General features: G+C 41.1%; 1 protein-coding gene across 1 annotated transcript; it reads right to left on the reverse strand.

The window, feature by feature from the left end:
• Nucleotides 1-1,994: 1,994 nt before the first annotated feature.
• LEMD2 (LEM domain nuclear envelope protein 2) lies at nucleotides 1,995-17,767 on the reverse strand. Its single transcript, XM_054980852.1, has 9 exons — nucleotides 16,718-17,767; nucleotides 15,069-15,109; nucleotides 13,930-14,005; nucleotides 12,749-12,825; nucleotides 11,324-11,403; nucleotides 6,229-6,374; nucleotides 4,903-5,004; nucleotides 4,709-4,811; nucleotides 1,995-3,838 (listed from the first exon to the last, which is right to left on the reverse strand). Exons 1-9 carry the CDS (start codon nucleotides 17,757-17,759, stop codon nucleotides 3,688-3,690), a joined length of 1,818 nt encoding a protein of 605 aa, XP_054836827.1. The 5' UTR covers nucleotides 17,760-17,767; the 3' UTR covers nucleotides 1,995-3,687.
• Between the last annotated feature and the right edge of the window lie 1,696 nt (nucleotides 17,768-19,463).

Here is a 19,463-nt window from a genome sequence, read left to right on the forward strand (position 1 = left end):
ATCTCCTCAAAATGAAATTGGCAACTAATCAGGTATGTTATACTCATCGCAAGCAATGTCACAAGGAATATCTGACAGATGACTGTGACAATGGCACAACCACCTTCCACTCAGTAGCACTTGCAATACCAATGGACACAATGGGAATGGTCTTTTCCTAACACAAAGTGGACGCTGGCAGGAAGCAATATTCTTGCAACAAAAGTGTTACAGTGCAGAAGACATCTGGATTCTACTTAACCAATGGACCTTTGCTGCACTGCAGACTAATTGCCTGAAAGGTTATCTGCTACTTGAGTTCCAAGGAACAAAACCTTACTATTACATGGGGATGCGGTTCCTGAACCTACAAATCAAAATCTCCCATGAATGTTTCAAGCTTACAGGCAGGACTTTTGAATAGCACATTGCTTTTGGGCATATTTTACTTCCTGTTTCTTTTTATTCTCCCATTGTACCACCTCTTCCCAGTAGATCTGGCACTGGGAAAATTTATGGCACTTGCCATAAATATAGCACAGCATCAGCTGTCATGCCACTGGGAGACAAAACATTTAATATGAAAAGCCTTTAATGGAAATGTAAAATAAAAAGATAAAAGGGCAAATTTTATTTTAAGATGCCTAGTTGATGCATATTTTCCCACTTTTGACAGTAAGAGGACATGATAGCTTTAAGACTTATATATAGCCTTCACAGTAAGTATTGTGCTGATAGAAAAAAATAATCACTGTAAACTTAACAATCATACACAAGCCTATTCATATTAAAAGATGTAATTGATTATACAGGCTAAATACAAACAAGCAAGCGACATCATTTGTAGTCTTTACCTTAGAATCAACTTGCACGCACAACATTAATGTCTCTGTAGGGACTTTAAAGAGGTATGTGAACTTACAGCATCTACCATAACCCTGAAAGGACTACAAAGGAGGAACTGAATGCTTTTCAGGTAAAAAGCAGTTTTAACTTCTTTTAGAAAATGCTTCAAGATCTAAAAATGAAGCGTACTGTGCCTCAGCATTGCCAGGCAAGTTGCAACACAGTGCTTAACAGCAGAGGGCTGTTGCTTAGCTATGAAAAACTCATCTCACCTCCCCCTAGCCTTACTGCTATATCAAGATGTTATTATAGGGGGTGGGATAGATTATTTTGTGCATCTGTAATTGTTTTCTTTGATATCATTAAGCACTGCAAGTGCAGCAATGAGAACCTCAAGGGTTTTTTGTTTCCCTTGACCCTGTTTGGAATTAGATGGAATTTTCTTCATGTATCACACAATACAAAGGACTGGACTTGGCAGGCCTGAGTTCAAATCCTCTGCTCAACCATAATGTGGTATACTGAAGTCACCATCTCTTATCCCTAGTTCCCTGTGTGTATTGTTTTCTGGAAATACTCAGTCTGAGATACCTCAAGTGTTTTCAACTTTAAAAGAGAGACAGGATTCAGCACTTTCTGAAAAAAAGATCCTTTACAAGAGACACAACAGCTTTTAAAAGAGCTGAAAGTGGTTTGCAAGGCTTTGTTTCCCATAGTGTTGACACATTTCTTCCATCTCACAAGATCGGGCAAACAGGCTGTGTGGATTTTTAACTCAATATAAAAGTCTACAAGATCAGCTTACCAGAGGTGGCAGGGAGGGAGGGGGGGAGCAGGATGAGTCTGTACATCATGACAGTGATCTTGCTTTCCAACCACTTTTACACACAAAGGAAAAGCAAAGGCAAGTGGACTTTCTCTAGCCTTTGCAAGCTTCAAAGTTGTATTTTAAAAATAAGCAGTGTTTACATTTAGTGTTTCCAAAAGCTGTGGTTTAGTTCTTTCTTCACTAAGCCAAACCTTTTTTTGGAAACACTACTGTGCTTAACCAGTGTTCTCCTGTCCTATTCAATACGGAACTCAACAGTGTTTCAGTGTAATTATCCACAGGATTATGCTACTTATGTTTGCCTTTGTCAGAAAGGGTACCAGCTACTAATACTAGCCAGTCCAGTTTGTAACAAATCTTTATTTTGCAAGATAAATGTACAGAGACAAGCGTATAATAAATAGCACCAGCCCATCTACATGAAAAAAAATCAACGAACAGTTTAAACAACTGTACAAAATAGTCATGTTTGGCATCCCCTCTTGAGTCAGATGGTAAAAAATACTCACAAATGTTTTAAAGCCCTAAGAATGCAGGCACTATGGAAATTTTTTCAAACATCAGCAGAAATTCAGAACACATTAACCACAAGGGCTTTCCTTCATTTGATTATCCGCTTTAATCAATAAGGAGAGTATGTGTAAAAAGATGGCTAACGCTATGGAGACATCTGTTAAAATCTCTTCTTTTAATATACCACCTACTCTACAGATGGCAACATGTGGGGATAAAATTCAATTGAATACAGGATTTTCTTCTACTTAACCAATAAGACCTCCTGGTGCTTTGTTTTTGGAGGATGCTTTTCTTTGTACCAATTTTTCTTGATGAATCAGCGGGAGGCATATAATGAATTGCTGCATGCTGCTGAGGCAGTCTCGAAGGACACTGAGGTGAAAACTCCAATCCTTCTATTTTTCAGTATAGGCAGCAGGGGGAGCAGAAGGTCAAACTTCAAGTTTAGACCACTTCTGTTTGTAAATAAATTAATATGCCTGTTCAAAGCCCAAGTCTTGTGAAAGACAGCATAAAGCCTCAACCCAATTTGTATCCAGAGGCTCATATGTGCACGTTATTATGAATTCATATATACTATGCCTACAAAATCCACTTTACAGAAGGCTATATTTACCTTGGGCAGGTACAAGCCCAGAGTCAGTTCTGGAATGGCATGTATTTGAATGACAGATTTTTTGATGCATGGCATTCTGGTGCAATATATTTTTTTCTTAAAATAAATGGACAAACTTGACTGATTGGGGTAGTCAACAGGTTACTGTATTGCCAGACAGCAGCATTCCACTCATTGCAGTGCTGTCCAAACTCTTGATATCTATGACATTTTCGTACTTGACACTGCAGCCCTCCCCCCTCTCATTTGTTCTATAGAGTAACAGATGTGGACTGGATGTGATACAAATTATGGCTGTTGCTTTCAGGAGTTCTCCCATAAGCTATTTTTCAAGTCTTTTTACTGTAGGCTTTCTACTATTTTTACAAGCATGTGTTCAGCTGTGTTCTATCAGCTGACATTATTCTACCACCTCCTAAGGGGAAAAAAGCACAAAGACTGCAGGACTGCTTCAAGCCCCTTGCACTTCCCCAACCTGTCTCTAAAGGCACATGGAACATATCCTCTCAGTCCCACCCATCACCCTATAAGCCAAGAAGCAATTCTGGACCTACTGGCAAGCATCTTACACATCTCACTTTCCACCTATGGCGTTCTGTAATAAACAGTAGCTACTTCTCTTTACAGTATCTTGTAACAGTTTTAGCACTGATGATCCAAGTGGCAAGTCAGATACAGTTTTTTTTAAAGGGTAAAACTATCTATGGCATCATCCAACTGGACAATTTCCTTTTCAGAGGGCTATAACCAGGGATTGCCTTGAACAGTCATTTTTTCTTTTCATATACGTGAACAATGGTGTCAAAGAGCACACCTGAGTAGAGGCAGCACCTTCCCAACCTAGAAAGGGGGCACATCACCTTGCACAGTGTTGTAACGTTGGCTTGGCCTTTGCGCAGGACTAGCGCTCTGAATCAGAGAGGTAAGAAGGCTGTGTCCAACGCCACACCAGCATATCCTCTCCTGCTACTCTGTGCGATTCTGTCTGAATCCGTGACTCATTGGAAGCTATGAAATCCACTGCTTGGTCCCAAATGCGCTTCATAATTTTCCTGGGATAGTTAAAAAAAAGTACGGGGCGGGAAGAATGACATTTTGTAACCAGGGCTGAATATGTGTACAGGCAACAATGCTTAAGAGCCCCTTGCCCTCCCAGATAAGATAAACAAAACAGAACCACAGTGGAAATAATAGACTACTCTGAGTTTGGTTAGGTCATAAAGTATATGCTCACAGTAAGGGCCTCAGCTTACATGCAGCAAATGGAAACTCAAGGATATCAGTAAGCTCCAAATCCTGGCTGCAAGATTCCTTAGATGCCAGTGCCCTTAGTGAATACTTCTGCAGTTGGGTGGGTACTGGGCGGCTCTCTGCTTTGAGCTCTGATCCAAGGATCGCAAAGGCAGGTAAGATCAGAGCTAATTACTCATTTTACCACCTGTGGTAATGTGACATTATGATGCTTTATTTTGTACTCAACAGGCTAGACAGTGAGGAAGAAAATGATGGTGTGCATCTTTCCTATACCAGATAACATTTGAAAGAGAGATGTGTAAGCTTTTCTACAACCTGAGTGTCACTATAAATCTTTCCCTCTCTCAAAACTCTAGGCCTCATGGTCATCCTGTGAAAATGCAGCAGATTCAGGAAAGACATAAGGAAACAATTCCTTATGTAATGCACAACTAATTTATAGAATTCAGCACACAGAGATAATCACTAGCATAGACAGTATTAAAAAAATTTAGCACATTCAGGAAGCATAGTGGCTATTAACCATGACAGTCATGTATGCCCAGGAATGTAGTTCTGTCACATACCAGATGCTGGCGATGAACTACAGGGGATGGCTGCTCTTGGAGACTTGACTCCCCATCTATGCTAAGAATTAACAGCCATGTGTCAAGTAAAGAGAGGATTACCTGTCCTGTGGTGGGATGAGTGTGTCTCTGATGTGCAGGATGCCTACATAGGGGTACCGTTCCAGATTCTGTTCCCACTCTTTGTAGTGACTCTGGACGGCACCTATTAATAGAAAAATGCAGTCAGGAAAACATGCAGCTCTGTCAAATTAGGCACATTCCTGTTGCATTTCAATCAGAAGATGAACTCTTACCTATGATTTTCTGCACCATTTTATACATGGCCCGCTCTTCCTCTTCTCTTTTCCGCCAGTAATACTTCAGGAGAATCAAAATCCCCCAAAGGAAAGCTAAACCTGTGAGGGACAACACAATGATAAAATCTTGAGAATGCAAACAAGTAAGGCATTGAGAATGCATGCGTCCTTAAGATAAATCAAAACTAGAATTCCCTTTTATCTCCCATTCAAACAATCATGTTATTCAGAGAAGTGTTTCTTGCTTGCTATCCCATAATCATGGAACTTCCTTCTCTTAGAAAGCCAATAAAGCATCAGCACATTTTGCATACTTAGTGAACTGTTTTGTAATTCAGGCTGGTAGAGGTTAGATTTCTAGAGTTTGTTATATTTTAATCTATTTTAACCTGTTTCATAAATTACTATATGGCCCAGCCTGAAGCTTCCAAATGGAGATGAGCTACAGACATAGACAAAAGACTGAGTATCATCTTGGCGAGTTATCACAGTTGTAATTCACCCTTTCACCAAAAAGCTCAGGGCGGACAATGGAATGGGCTATGGTTTGAAAAAGACTGCATATATATTCTATCCTCTAGAACAGGCACTCTGAGGAGGTGGGGAGGGGCACCATCTCTACAATGGCTTAGGGGGACTTATAGCAGGTTGTTTGCTGCAGACATGTCTTAGGAGTGGAAGAGGGGGTTATTTAGGGGTTTTATTACATTTTGTATGTTTTAAAAGTGGAGTTGTAAACCACTTTCAGCAACAGGGAAAGGCACAGTATGTTTTAATAAATAATAACAAAAAATGACAACTGGCTCAAGGTTACCAAGCAAGCTTAACAGCTGAGTGGGAATTTGAACCCTGGTCTCCCCAGTGAAGGCCACCTCTATGTTTGCTTTCCAGAGGCAGACTGACGATAGTTTCACCTTCTTCCTACATACATTTCTTTTGAGGAGGTCCTTCTACATTGTGTATGTACAAGAAAGTTGTCACCTATCTCAAATCCTCTAGATATCATGGCAATGCATGCTAGTGCAACTCATGAAAGAAACCAAGGTATTAACAGCAAAAAAGAACAAGAGTCCGGTAGCACCTATAAGACTAACAAAATTTGCGGTAGTGTATGAGCTTTCATGAGTCACAGCTCACTTCTTCACATCTGAAAAAGTGAGCTGTGACTTGCGACAGCTCATATCCTACTATAAATTTCATTAGTCTTAGAGGTGCTACTGGACTCTTGCTCTTTTCTACTGCTACAGACAAACACAGCTACCCATTTTAAGGTATTAACAGTACTTAAACTTGGCTGCTACAGACAAAATTCCAAAAACGTACTCCAAAAAAATATAAATAGGTTTGTAATAGCTGTGCTTAGTGCTCGGTGGAAACGGCATCCTAAACTCATTCGAGGACGGGTAGACTCAAGACAAACCACCTGGTCCACAGTAATAACTTCTTCTGAAGGATCATCACCTTGTAACCTGATGAGAAGAAACAGAAAGCTTTTGAACAAAATTAAACACTCAGATGGTTCATGTTTATCAGGCAGATCGTTTTTTAACCACACTGTTTAGAAAAAACTAGGTTCTTACTATCAGCATCCTTGGCGTATATGAGTACTGGTCTCTTACTAGTTGAAGGATAGGACTTTGGAAAGATAGCCTGGTAGGAATATCCATCGGCAAAGTGAAATCCTCCTCCATAGGTTTTTGACAGCACCTCTCAGTGGGCAGGAGATTAAACTTTAAATTGGAATCCCTCCTCCAGTGAGTGCACAGAGAACATCTGAAGGTATGTATGTTGGTATATTTTTCTTGAAACAAATTAACTCAGTTAAGTCACCTGGATTCACATTATTTAAGTACATACTCTTGAATTAAAGCTTGATGCAGCTGGCAAAAAACTTATGGATGAAAAGCCCAATTCTATATGCTCCCCTCACTTATAAAACAAACTTATGTCATCTAGAAAAACCCTTATGTTGCAAGATAAGATGTCCCCCTAGGTGGTGCATATGGTGGCTTGGGCAATTCTAGCTCCAGTCCCTCCCAATTATAAGGGACACTGATTACGTTTCCTTTTGTTTGTTATAGAGGAACAAGGTTTGTCTTCCTGAGGACCCAGAGAAATGAAGGGTTAAGGAGATCCTAGTGCAACAGAAGATGGAATCAGGCTATCTGGAGAAATGCCCAGGAGTAAAAGAAAATAGCAAATGGGAGGAAAGGGAGCAAGATCTGAAAAGAGCTTACAAAGCATGGCATGCATGCATGCATGCATGCTGTGAAAGTATACATAGGAAACACTACTGTAATGATTTCAAGTAAATGGGTGCATGTGTCTTTAAATGCTTGGTTTGAGCTAGGTGAAGAGTGGGGGTGAGAGAGGGATGAGTGAGTGATATGATTAGTTGATGACTGAGAGTGTGGGTGGAGTGAATGCAGTTTGAGACTGATAGAGCAGAGAGAAAAGGTTTCAGTCAGAAGAAAGCAGGCTAGCTGTGTGCTGCCTGAGTATACTGAAGTATTTATGACAGAAATATAACCTGTGTGGAACCTGAACTGAGCATGTTTGTGAAAGGACACTCAGTCAGGGAAAGAGAGGCCAGCTGTGTGCTGCCTGAGCAGGTTTCATATTTCTGTGAATGAGAGTCAGAGAAAGAGGCTAGCTGTGTGCTGCCTATATTTGAAGTATTTGTGAGAGAACTATTGAGTCTAGTGAAGGAGGCTAACTGTGTGTGAAGCCTTAGAAGAGATCTGTGTGAATGAGTTTATAGGAAGTAACTTTAAAAACTACTTTTATGAAACCAATACGCTTCTTGAAAAATAAACATTTATTTTGTTTTGTTATATCCCAGTGTAGCTGCCATTGCTATATCCCATTCATATCCTCAGGGCCACATAGAACCACGAAGGAGCCTGACGCTTAAACACATTACCAAAGGGGAAATTTGAATAAAATATTTTGGAATAATATATTCCTGGTGGCAGCAAACTACCCAGAGGGTGTAAGGGGAAGATTAAAAGAAAAATCTACCCCAAAGAAAGTACATGTCATAACAACTACTGATAACTGCAGGACAGCAGAGCATATGAATACATGGATTTGAGTCTGAGATTAAAGGGTAAAGAGACCTTAGAACGAGGAAACTACAAATACTAGAGAAGTGAATATATTTTGGGAAACTTTACACAACAGCAAATTGTGAAAAGCCCTGATGCAAGGTTCCTAGCTGCTGCCTCTTTTCAATAAACATGGATTAAGAAACCTGGGTGATCTTATAACCACTAATTGATGCCTCTCTGGTATTGCAACTAATACCTCATTGTGCACAGACAGTTCAAATTTTCTGGCCAAGAAATCATAACAGAGTGCAAGTAACTGCTTCACACCCAAGTCTTTATCGCTTTATTATGCTACTTGTACTGTAACTCTAGGAAAATTCTTAGAGCAGAGCTGTCAAACAAAGCTGTCTTATTGGTTCTGCTTTTATCAGGACAGTGTCAAGTTCACACATTTGTCTAAAAGCCTGTAGCAGCTTTTTAGTACAGTGTATATTCTTAGTGAGCCTCATATTGAGCTGCCAGAATGGGATCAATGTGCTCAAGTGTTGATGAAACTCTTAATTATGGAGAATACAAAAATGGGGAGAGCATTTTGACCTTCTAGGCTAAGATTTGTAATGATGAAGAACATCTTAATTAGAAAACTCTGAATTCCATCCCACCAGCAATTCTAACACAGGTCCCTAAGGGAACAGCATTTAGCACTATGGAATCTTCACACACAAAGAATGGAGAAGCGGAACACATTTTTAAACATTTACAACAGAGTTTTAGATAATGAGATTAGGGGAGAAGGTATTTTGTTATTGATCACAGCCTCAGGCCTGTCAAATGATTCCACAGCAGTGACAGAGTTAACAACACTGACATATTTTTGAAATCTGACTGCTGAACTGAAGCTCCAGCATGTTAATTTATATGCACACAAAGCAAAACAATCTCTTTTGTACTTACCAAAGATTGTATTCCATAACTGAATAGTCAAAATCCGCTAGACTATAATTCTGTTCAAAGTGACCTGAATATAAATCCCAGTGATGAAACGGGATGCACTCACAGGCAAACATTTTAGGATTTGATTACAAAGAATTCCAACTCAGTAAAGAGACTGCTACAGATAACTGAGGGAATATCTACACTACAAATGTAAGTAGTTTTGATACCACTTTAACTGCAATAGCTTCCCCAGAGAACTATGGAAGCTGTAGTTGTTTTTTTAAAAAAGTGCATTGAGCCTTCCATGGAATGCTCTAGGAATTTCAAACAATTACAATTCCCAGAGATTCTTAGTTAGGAGCCATGATGGTTAAATAGGCTTAAAATTAAAGAGAGGGGTTATGGTGTAAACACATGCTTTACATGCAGAACTTCCCAGTTTCAATCCCTTGCATCTCCCTATGTAGCAAATGTTAGTAAAGACCTTTCCCTGTTGGAAAACTTAAGAGCCCAAGCCAATCAGACTGGATAATTCTGAGCAGGATGGACCAATGTACTGTCTTCATGTAAGGCTGTTTCAGATGTTTATTTCAAAACTTCAGGGCTACAGTAACTTCAAGAACAACTTCCGTACAGACAGGTCTTCAAATGTAAAGAATTTTAATGATGCAGAAACAACACAATCAGAGGAAACTAGCTGGTCTGACCCTCGAATAACTGCAAAGGAATGCACTTCAAATTGCTATTATTCCTTCTTATCAGAAATAATTTTGCTTTCAAATAACACATCCGTATCTGAGTGCTTCAAAACATATGTATATGGGTTCCTTGCCTACAGTGAGTGGCTCTTAATATCTCCACACAGTTCAAGAGAATAATCTATAACATCAGGATGAGACAAGCAAGGATGTTCTTATAAATATATAATAGGCACTTAAAGAGGCTTTGCAATTTTTCAAAGGGATAAGCAAATCCTCAGAAGAATTTGCACACGGTGATGTTTACCCTCCAGATATACTGTGCAGCCATCATCATACAAATAAACTCCAAGTATAAGAACATCAATGTAAGTAAAAAGGGAATGCATATTTTTGATTCATCCAGAACTAAACATAGCAAAGTTCTTGCCATGTATACCGGTGAGTAAGTTAGCTACACTGTGAATGTAATACAGCATATTTAAAACGTTAAATGTGTTTTCAGTCCCACAGACCATAAAGCACCCCTATAAATGCAGAAACATTCACTATGAGCATAAGACAACTGGAATAAATACGCCCTTTGAAACACAATCTATTACTCTCCTGAGGAGTTCATGCTACGTGAAACCAAGGGTAGTATAACTGAGGACATATTTCTGCCACTTGCATAAAGTTCCATGGTGTTAAAGTATAAAGTCTCTTAAAACAAAGTAAGGTTAATAAATGTCTTCGATGCCTGGAATTAATTTTATATTTCATCTGAAAGCTCAGAAAAGGCACTGCATACTCATCTTTTGAACTGGGAGACAGTCATGTTTCAAACTCTCAGTATTTCAAGTAGTCTCCTGGTACTAGTATATTCTCAGGTTTCTACTTCCTGACCTGCCAAAACTCTAGCTTACCTTACATGATCTAAGCTCTCAGGCTGAGGAATGAAACCTATCAATATACGCTAGATGCTAAATTACATAAGATTAGACAGAGTTCCGAATTGTTTCTTTGTAAAATGTAAGTCCCGCCAGTTTTCAAATAGCGCATGACAGATTAGAGTAATGCCCTATGGCAACGCCTGCTGAGGTTTTCAAGGCAAGAGACTAAGGAGGTGGTTTGCTATTGCCTGCCTCTCAGTAGTGACCCTGGTCTTCCTTAGGGATCGCACATCCAATTACTAACCATTGCTGACCCTGCTTAAGTTCTGAAATCTGACAAGATCAAGCTTGCCTGGGCTATCCAGGTCAGGGCCTATAGCCACCTAATCATAGCATAAGCAAGACTGACAGTATGGTCTCTAATAGCAGTGTAACAATCAAATACTCTCAATCAGGCCTGCACAATGTGATCCAGATACATAGCCCATCATCCAGGTATGATGATCGGCAAGATGTTTGACATTGACACAGTCCCAAGCCAGCAGGCAGCAAAAGTATCAGTTCCCTGGAAGTCTGCCATACATGGCTGGTAAGCTGTGTTCAATGTGGGGGTTCATGTTTTGTGCAGTCATATTCTTAGACAGATCAAATGCTAATCTAAATAAAAGCATGCCTGTGGAATGTCTACAGGCTGAAGAGAAGATAGCTGGTTCTAGACAGCTTCACAATTTTTTTTTATTTTGTTTCCCAAGAGGTCTCACTTCTTTCATGAAGGGTATCCTAAACAAAAATTCTCTGCCACATCTTAAGGGATGGTGGGCTCACATGAGGATCATAACATTAATTGTTCCCATTCACTTACCATATACCAGAATCCTTGTGATTGTCAAGTAACCACTGCAAGGCACCCCTAAACTCTTCTGCAGAGCTGCCAGTCACATTCTGTAAGGAAAGATGCCCCAGAACATTAGTTCTGTTTTCTCCATTTCATGAAAGGTTTTCCTACAGATGTATTACTCTCCCCACCCTCAAGTTATTAACTGCCGCACAACTAGATTCATCAAGCTTCTAAATGTATTTAAGTGAATGGAACTAGCTGGATAACAGAAGACAAACTGGCTACATTTTCATTTACTATACCACTATACTACAGAAATACACTCTATAGAAAACACCATGACTAACTTGCCAAGACCAGAGTTAAGTATGGCACACACTTAACAGTCTTCTTCCATAAAGAGCAGGGCTCATTTGGAGGGGGAACATGCCGGAACAGTGTTCTGGGACATCTGAAAAGAGGTCACGTGGGTTTTGGCCCTGTCCACGTGATTCCTTCCCCGCTGCCTCCCCGCTGCCCGTGTCTTTAGCAGCAGGCAGTGGCAGAGGCAGCAGCAGCACCACCACCACCCCATCACCACCTCCTGGATTCCCTGGTAGGAACCCGGGGTGGGCGCGGCTGCATGGGGGGGGGGAGCAGTGGCCACACCGGGGGTGGGTGGGTTGGGGGCGGCGGCTACATGATCTGTCATCCAGGCCTGCAAGCGGTGAGGGCTCTGCAGATTAGGGTAAGATGCTTTGAGTCCATTCTGCTACGTGACGAGAGAGAGAGCGAGAGCGCAAGCAGGGCTGCTGGTACTGGCTCTCCAGAGGAGGGTAAGCTGCTTTGAGTTCATTCTGCTTTATTTTCATTTGTGACTTGTGAGTGAGTGAGTGCAAGCAGGGCTGCTGGGGCTGGTTCTCCAGAGGAGGGTAAGCTGCTTTGAGTTCATTCTGCTTTATTTTCAGGAAATACCTGGAGATTTTTGGGGAAAGGGGCCGGAGGGGTGGGTGTTGCCTTCTGACCCACTTCCGGTGATGTCAGGGTGTGTGGCATATGCTAATGAGATATGCTAATGAGTTATGCTAATGAGTTCCTGCAGTTCTTTTTCTACGAAATGACCCTTGATAAAGAGGTATACCAGCAGATGAAAAGCAATGAGTTTTATACTTCTTTGTGTGAAAGAGTGGAGAAACTTCACTTTCAACTGTTCTAAATGGGTCAAACCTTTAGTTCTTAGAAGGAAAGAAGAACAGCAAGTCTGAGCAATAACATTTATTTGTCAAAAAAAGCAAAATGCAAATATAAAAATGGCAGATCAAGTAACAACTAGTAATATGATCCCTTGCCCCAGAACTGCTGAAATTGAAAGCCAGATGAAGTGTTGTTTTAGGGCAAAAAGAAGCAAAACACACATAAACAAAAATACCTCACAAACACATAACAGAAATGTATTGTGCCTGGACTTACCTCTATATAATCTCTTGCTTCTCTGACCTGAATGCATTTACTTTCTAGATTCTCAGCATTTCCACACTCAAATTTGCCTGGGGAGGGGGGAGAGAAACCAAGAGCATCAGTATACAGAAAGAACTTTCCCCTTTAGAAAATATATCAAACATTGTGGAAGCTCTGAGTCAAAATCCACTTTAACTCAGTATTAGTATGGCCAGTATGTTTAAATGGAATATAAATAGCCAGATTATTTTATGACTTCTCATAAAATTTGTAGTTACTGTATTTGGACTATTAAGAGGACAATTAAATCTTATATTCATGATATGAGCACTAGAGGAGTAAGGAAGGATTGGGGCCTTTCCTGCCTATGCTAAAAGACACTCTCTCCAAGCACGGCTCCCAACTGAGGTTTCAGATAGTCCTGGGGAGACAATGAAAACAAGATAGGAAAAAGTTCAAGAGTCAGAGACTTCTAGTTTGCATAAACATTTCTCTTGCACTTTTGCAGCATAAAACGTGATTTTTAAAATTTATTTACATCATTTATACCAATGGGAACCCAAAGCAGTTTACATCATTCTACCTTCCTCTACTTTATGCTCACAACTTCTGAAGAGTGTTAGATCCAAGGTCACCCAGCAAATTTCCATGGCTGAGTTAGGATTTGAACCATACTTCACTGACTCTGAACTTGTGAACCGTGCCTCCATTCTGGTTACCAATTGGGAGAAAGGATATGTGAGAACTGAAACTGTTCAACTCAAAACGTCTTGTGAATACATGACTCCTTTCCACACATTCTAAGGTGTAATAATAAACAGGCATGGGGTTCAGGGAGTAGAAGGGAGCAAGAAGGCAGCGTCTTCTACCCTCCCCTTCTATCTCTTGATTGTGTGGAAAGAACTATATGTATACAAGCTTTATATGCAATTACAATGAGCTTGCTTAGAATGGTGGGAGAGCCTTCTGCTGTGACTCCACTCTTCTCATCCTTCCATCAGTCCTCCCCTGGAAAATGTGAAAAGGGCAACCACAAAAGCTGTGTTACTAAAACTAGAGCTCAAGTTAGAGAGCGAAATAGTCAATTATCACATCCTAAATGGAAATTACAATTGAAAGTATCCTGATGGTAGGAAGACACATTTTTACTGACAACTCAGAAGTTATTTCTAGAAAGGAAAACTAGAACTCACCAGCCTGTATTGCAAGATAATTATATAACTCATATAGTATGTTCATTACTATTTCTTCCTGTTTTGCTTGACAGTACTGAAAAGAGAGAAAATAAGTCTATAGCTCAGTAATTCAATCAGCCACAAGAAACAAAGTGAACTACCTGGCAAGAGTGGATTCTATCTAATATGAGCAGAATTGCAATAGATGAAGTGAATCCTTCTCACTTCTATTACCCATTGTAGTTTCCTGTGTCCCCCCGCCAGAATCCTGGAAACAGCTAAAACTACTCCCTTGGCAGAAGTGTCTTCTTGCAAAAGACAAAGGAGATTAGGTTCTAAGCTAGTGTCTTCTCTTCTGCTGCAGTGTAGCTAGTAAAATTAAAAACAGTGTCTTATGATCTCACCTTACCAAACAGGTGTGGAGGGTTTTTTGCATGTGTTACTGCTGAATGGCTGCTCCATTCTGTATAGTAGTTAAGGAAGTAGCTTCAATATATACTGATCTTTTTGAAGATACTAAGTTTATTAAAAATGTCACTGGGAGGGGGGTCACTATAACATGTGGATCATATCTACCATAAAACCTCAGATACGGTGGTTACAAGAGCAGATGAGGGAAACAAGAACGCCCACTCCATGAACCTTAAGTCTTATATCTTCTGTATGATGGATCAAAAACTACAATAACATGTCTGGATGCTACAAACATCCCAGTATCACAGAGCTATCACTTTAACTACACACTATAACAAGGTTTGTTTTACCAAACTGTGTATTCTGGAACACGATCATATCAGGAGAGAATCACAAGAGATTAAGGGCTGCTTGCTTTATTTAAGCTTGGTATAGAAAAGCAGCTTTGCAGATGAGACTTTTAACACAAATCAATCTCATGTTTGTTACAACTAACTAAAGAATATTTCTGTAAAAGCAAGAATTCAGATTTGTAGCAGCTTAGAGTTACATGGTTTGAATGATGATTCTTTTATTCTAACAACAAAAAGCAGTCTATTAATTCCGCATCAATAAATCATTAAATTCTTCCCAGAATACATCAGAGGCTCACTTCTATGACAACACTGATAATAAATGATATATGCACTATGCTTAAATATTAATTTTAACACCTGGGATCCCAAAGACAAACTTACACTTACATTATTTGTCCTTTCTGAACAGTCCATGGACAACAGCTTCACTGTGAATAAGAAAAAAAAAGTACTAGCTGTTTGCAGACTACATATTCCTGACAAGGCTTAAGAGATTCATACTTGCTCTTTTAAAACAATATGGGGTTAAGGACTAAACATTTATTGTTACTTCAGCTTTGCTGATTAGAAGCCAATTATTTTGCTATATGGCTAACCTTCCAGAATTAACTTTTTTAAAATATATAATTCTGCTATAGTTGCACAACCATGTTTGTTTGGAAGTCCCACATATTTCAATGTCATTTATTTCCAGACAAGTATACTTAGGACTATAACTATATCTTATGTATGTTTACTTGGAAATGTGTGCTATTTACTTGAACAGAACCTACGTCTACTTGAGCATACATTGGATTGAAAATGCATCTAACTACAGATAGAGTACTATAAAATGATTTGCATAGTATGGCACTAAATAAGAGATATTGTATACTCAATTCATGTCAAAATAAGGATATTTATTTTGCAAACAATCTGGGATATTGAACATAAATATATACAGAAAGGCAATTTAGGTTCCTGCAATACCTATCTTAAAACAGAGTAATTCTGACTAAAAATTAAATTTGCTGTCACACTGTAAGGAAATTATTTAAAGCATTATATTGATAAAGAATCCAAGAAGTTGGTCTGTTGATTTCTATCATGACTAAGAACACTAGAACTGCCTGACTATATGTTAGGCACTAGAACATAAGGACACAGACCGCAGTATTTTCCTTGGTAAAGGAAATGCTAATCTGCTTTCTTCAGAAAGATGTTGAATTTTTTCAGAAACATGACAGCATTATACTTTTTATAAATGAACACCCAATGTTCGTAACTTCACATCCCAAATCTTATTCTTTACATATCTTTTTGGAACAATAGTTTATTTTCAGATAATTTAATAAAGTGGGAGACCTAATTTGTTCCAGTTAAATATAGGATAATGATGATAATAACAACAACATTAGATTTATATACCACCCTTCAGGACAACTTAATGTCCACTCAGAGTGGTTTACAAAGTATGTTATTATACAACAATCACCCTGTGAAGTGGGTGGGACTGAGAGAGCTCTAGAGAGCTGTGACTGACCCAAGATCACTCAGCTGGCTTCAAGTGGAGGAGTGGGGAATCAAACCCGGTTCTCCAGATTAGAGTCCCATGCTCTTAACCACTACACCAAACTGGCTCTCTGATGACTGATTTTTGTCTGGTTAAAATTTTTGGTGATGGTAAGAGATGACTGCACATATTTCAAACGTAGAACTTGCTAGGTAGTCAGTGTGAAATATATCATATTTCAGTGATTTTTATAAAACACATCTTTAGAATATATGCTGGCAATTAAATGGGACAGCCATCCTAAAATGGAGATCAGAAAAGATCAGACTAACATTCCTTTATACATCTAGGACTGAAAAGCTCAAAAGCTAAATTGTTATAAAAGAAATCCGTGAGTTGTTCCCCCCACCCCCAGCAAAACCTTGAAAAGGACAAGATTGGAATAACAAAATTATGAGGCTATTAGGAAGAGATAGGATGGAACTGGGGTTTAACAGGAATGGGACAAAAGTATCTCAAAAAGAGGGTTAAAGCCTTCACATACTGTCCTCCTCAGCCCCTTGCAGTCGGGCAGGTCCCATCATCTTCACCCAAAGGATGCCCAAGAAAATTATCAACAGCCCTAGGGTTGCCAGCCACAAGAACCAGGAGAGATAAAATTCCAGCCCCCTGTCCTTTCTTCCTGTGCCCTGAATTTTGGGTCTCAAACTTACACCTTGACATGTCCCATCCCTACCAGCACTTGGGCTTAATTCTCCCCCTGTACTCCACTGGGCTTTGGAGCTTCTGGAAGATAACGCCACTTCTTTCTCTGTTGTCGTCGCGGGGGTCCTATAACTTAACCCCTCCCTGCCTGATCTCAAATAGGAGTTGGGAGTTATCTTCCTTTCTGTCTCTAAATGGGTCCTATTACTAAAGCCTATGCTGCTTCCTCCCCGGATTGATTCCCAAGGGGCGCTGGAGGTGGTGCCCTGCTCCCTCTCCCACCACTTGCTAGAACTTAGCCCCACGCCTCCTCCTGTCGAGGCTGTCCCATACTGGCTGCTGGAAGTGAGCCTGTCTGGGGTGTCTCTCGGATAAGAACATGCCCATCCACCTCCCGTCTCCAGTCGGGTCCTCGTTGGGGTTAACCCGCCACTTCCTGCCCAAGAGCTGCTGGGGACTATCCCCGCTCCCGCCGTCAGCGGACTCCTCCCGGAGGCCACCCCGCTATCTATCCCCCAGTGGGTTCTCTGGGATAACGCTTTGCTGGCCGGCGCCGCGTCCCTGCGAGATAGCTGGTAACTCCCGCCGCCCTCTTCTTCCTCGTCCTCATCCTCCTCACTCTCTCTCCTAACCAGGACGCGGGCCCGAGGAGTTACTTTGGGGCTGCCACTGGCGGCCGGCTTGGGCCTCGCCGGGCTGCTCGAGCCCTGAAGGGGCGACCGGCTACCGCGGCTCCTCAGGCCAGCGGCCACCTCAGCCCGTAGGCGGGTGAGCTTCTTGGCGTAGAGCTTGCGGGTGGAATCAGTGATAGGCCCCGGCTGGTAGCCCAGAGCCAGCAGTTCCGCCCGCAGTTCTGCGTCTGACAGCCCCACTGCAGCCATAACCAAAGAGAAAGACAGACATACGAGCCGGAAGTGATACCTTTCTAACAAGGAAGCACTACCGCCATCTTGGTAGAGGCTAACAGGGTGCACTCACGGGGCTATCTCATAGAGGTTAAGACTTTCTTCGACGTGACGGTTGGTCGCCACCATCTTGAAAGGGAAGAAAGGAGGGCTTCGCCATCTTGAGAAGGTCAGCGACGCTTGTTTTTGAAGTGGGGGCATCGTGCTCTTAGCATATCTGCGGCTGCTGTAGAATCATGTAGAAGTGCGCGCTGGAGGAGCTTTTTTCACAGCTGCTTTTAAATTTCTCCAGTGTTCAATGAAATATTTTAGGGAAGAGAATGAATTTTGATTTTAAAATCGACTTTCTTCAACAACATTCACCTATTTTTTTAAAAATACACGCCTCACTAGTGTAATGTACAGATGCTGTTAAGCCGAATCACGGGGTCTGGTTGGCCGTTTACGGAGTGAAATCCTTTGGCTGCTGCGTAGGACTGCCTGTCCTAATGCCCAGCCCTCTTGAAAAAAGGATGTTTAAAAAATGGGTACTTGGGAAGATGTTCGGGCCCTAGTCTGCCTAGAAGAGCGGAATATAAGCACAGTTGTTGGGGACCGGGTAAAAGCTGGAACGGTGGGACCGGGCAGTAAATGGTACCACAAAAAACTGGGATGTGTTAAAGACACTGGAGAACAGTATTTTCGAATTGAAAAATTATGCCCTTCCCTGCCAAAATGCTCCTGGAACCGCACGGAACTGGCACTAAATAAATGCTAGTACCACAAAAACATTGGGAAGCATTAGAGGCGTTGCAGAACAAGATTTTAGAAATGAAAACATGGAAAGATCATGCTTTTATTAACCCTTTCTCTGCCAAAAAGCTACTGGAAGACCATGGAACAGGCCAGAACAACCACTAAATAAATGTTAGTACCACAAAAAAACAGTTACAATCCATCCAGACTAGCCATCAACTCTTCCACTTGCTCAGACATTGCACAAAAACTGTCTGAAGTATGGGTTGCCAAGTTCCATAAAAAGTTAGGGATGAGCTATGGGTGAGTTCTGGAAAGGATAGTTTGCCAGATTTTCAGGAGGGGAGAACAATGGAGAATTGGATTGGAACAGCAGAGAGCAGGGTTTTCTGCAGTGGCTCGGGGCTGAAAGTGTGCCCAGACCAGGGCTTTTTTTCAGCGGGAACGCGGTGGAACGGAGTTCCGGCACCTCTTAAAAATGGTCACATGGCCGGTGCCCCCACTCCCTGATCTCCAGACAGAGGTGAGTTTAGATTGCCTTCCGCGCCAGCGAGTGGCATGGAGGGCAATCTAAACTCCTCTCTGTCTGGAGATCAGGGGGTGGGGGCACCGGCCATGTGACCATTTTTGCCGAGGGCAATTCAAACTTCAGCTGATCTAAAGTGATGTCATTGTCATTGTGCAGTCTTGAGTTCCACCACCTCTTTTCCCAGAAAAAAAGCCCTGGCCCAGACCATGTTTTCAGCTCCTCCTCCCATTGCCTGGAGGTTGCCTGGGGCTTAAAACATGGCTTCGAGCCAATAGGGGTCACCTGGTTGGAGGGTCCAACTAACAATCAAAAAGAGATGTCCTATTAATATATATAATCAACCAAACAAAGGAAACTGCTTTAAGCATTGTTCCCCATAGACCAATTCAGTCAGTGGGTCAGAATGAAGGTGAGTA

Source organism: Eublepharis macularius, chromosome 5 (assembly GCF_028583425.1).
Source record: "Eublepharis macularius isolate TG4126 chromosome 5, MPM_Emac_v1.0, whole genome shotgun sequence".
NCBI classification, from domain to species: Eukaryota; Metazoa; Chordata; class Lepidosauria; order Squamata; family Eublepharidae; genus Eublepharis; species Eublepharis macularius.

Excerpts from the sequence above, each read along its gene's own strand:
- LEMD2 (XM_054980852.1), bottom strand. The coding sequence starts at position 17,759 with ATGGCTGCAGTGGGGCTGTCAGACGCAGAACTGCGGGCGGAACTGCTG. Across the intron at positions 6,375-11,323 it reads CACAAGGATTCTGGTATATG|GTTACAAGGTGATGATCCTT; the intron begins GTAAGTGAATGG and ends TCTTCTCATCAG. Across the intron at positions 3,839-4,708 it reads CTCATCCCACCACAGGACAG|GAAAATTATGAAGCGCATTT; the intron begins GTAATCCTCTCT and ends TAACTATCCCAG.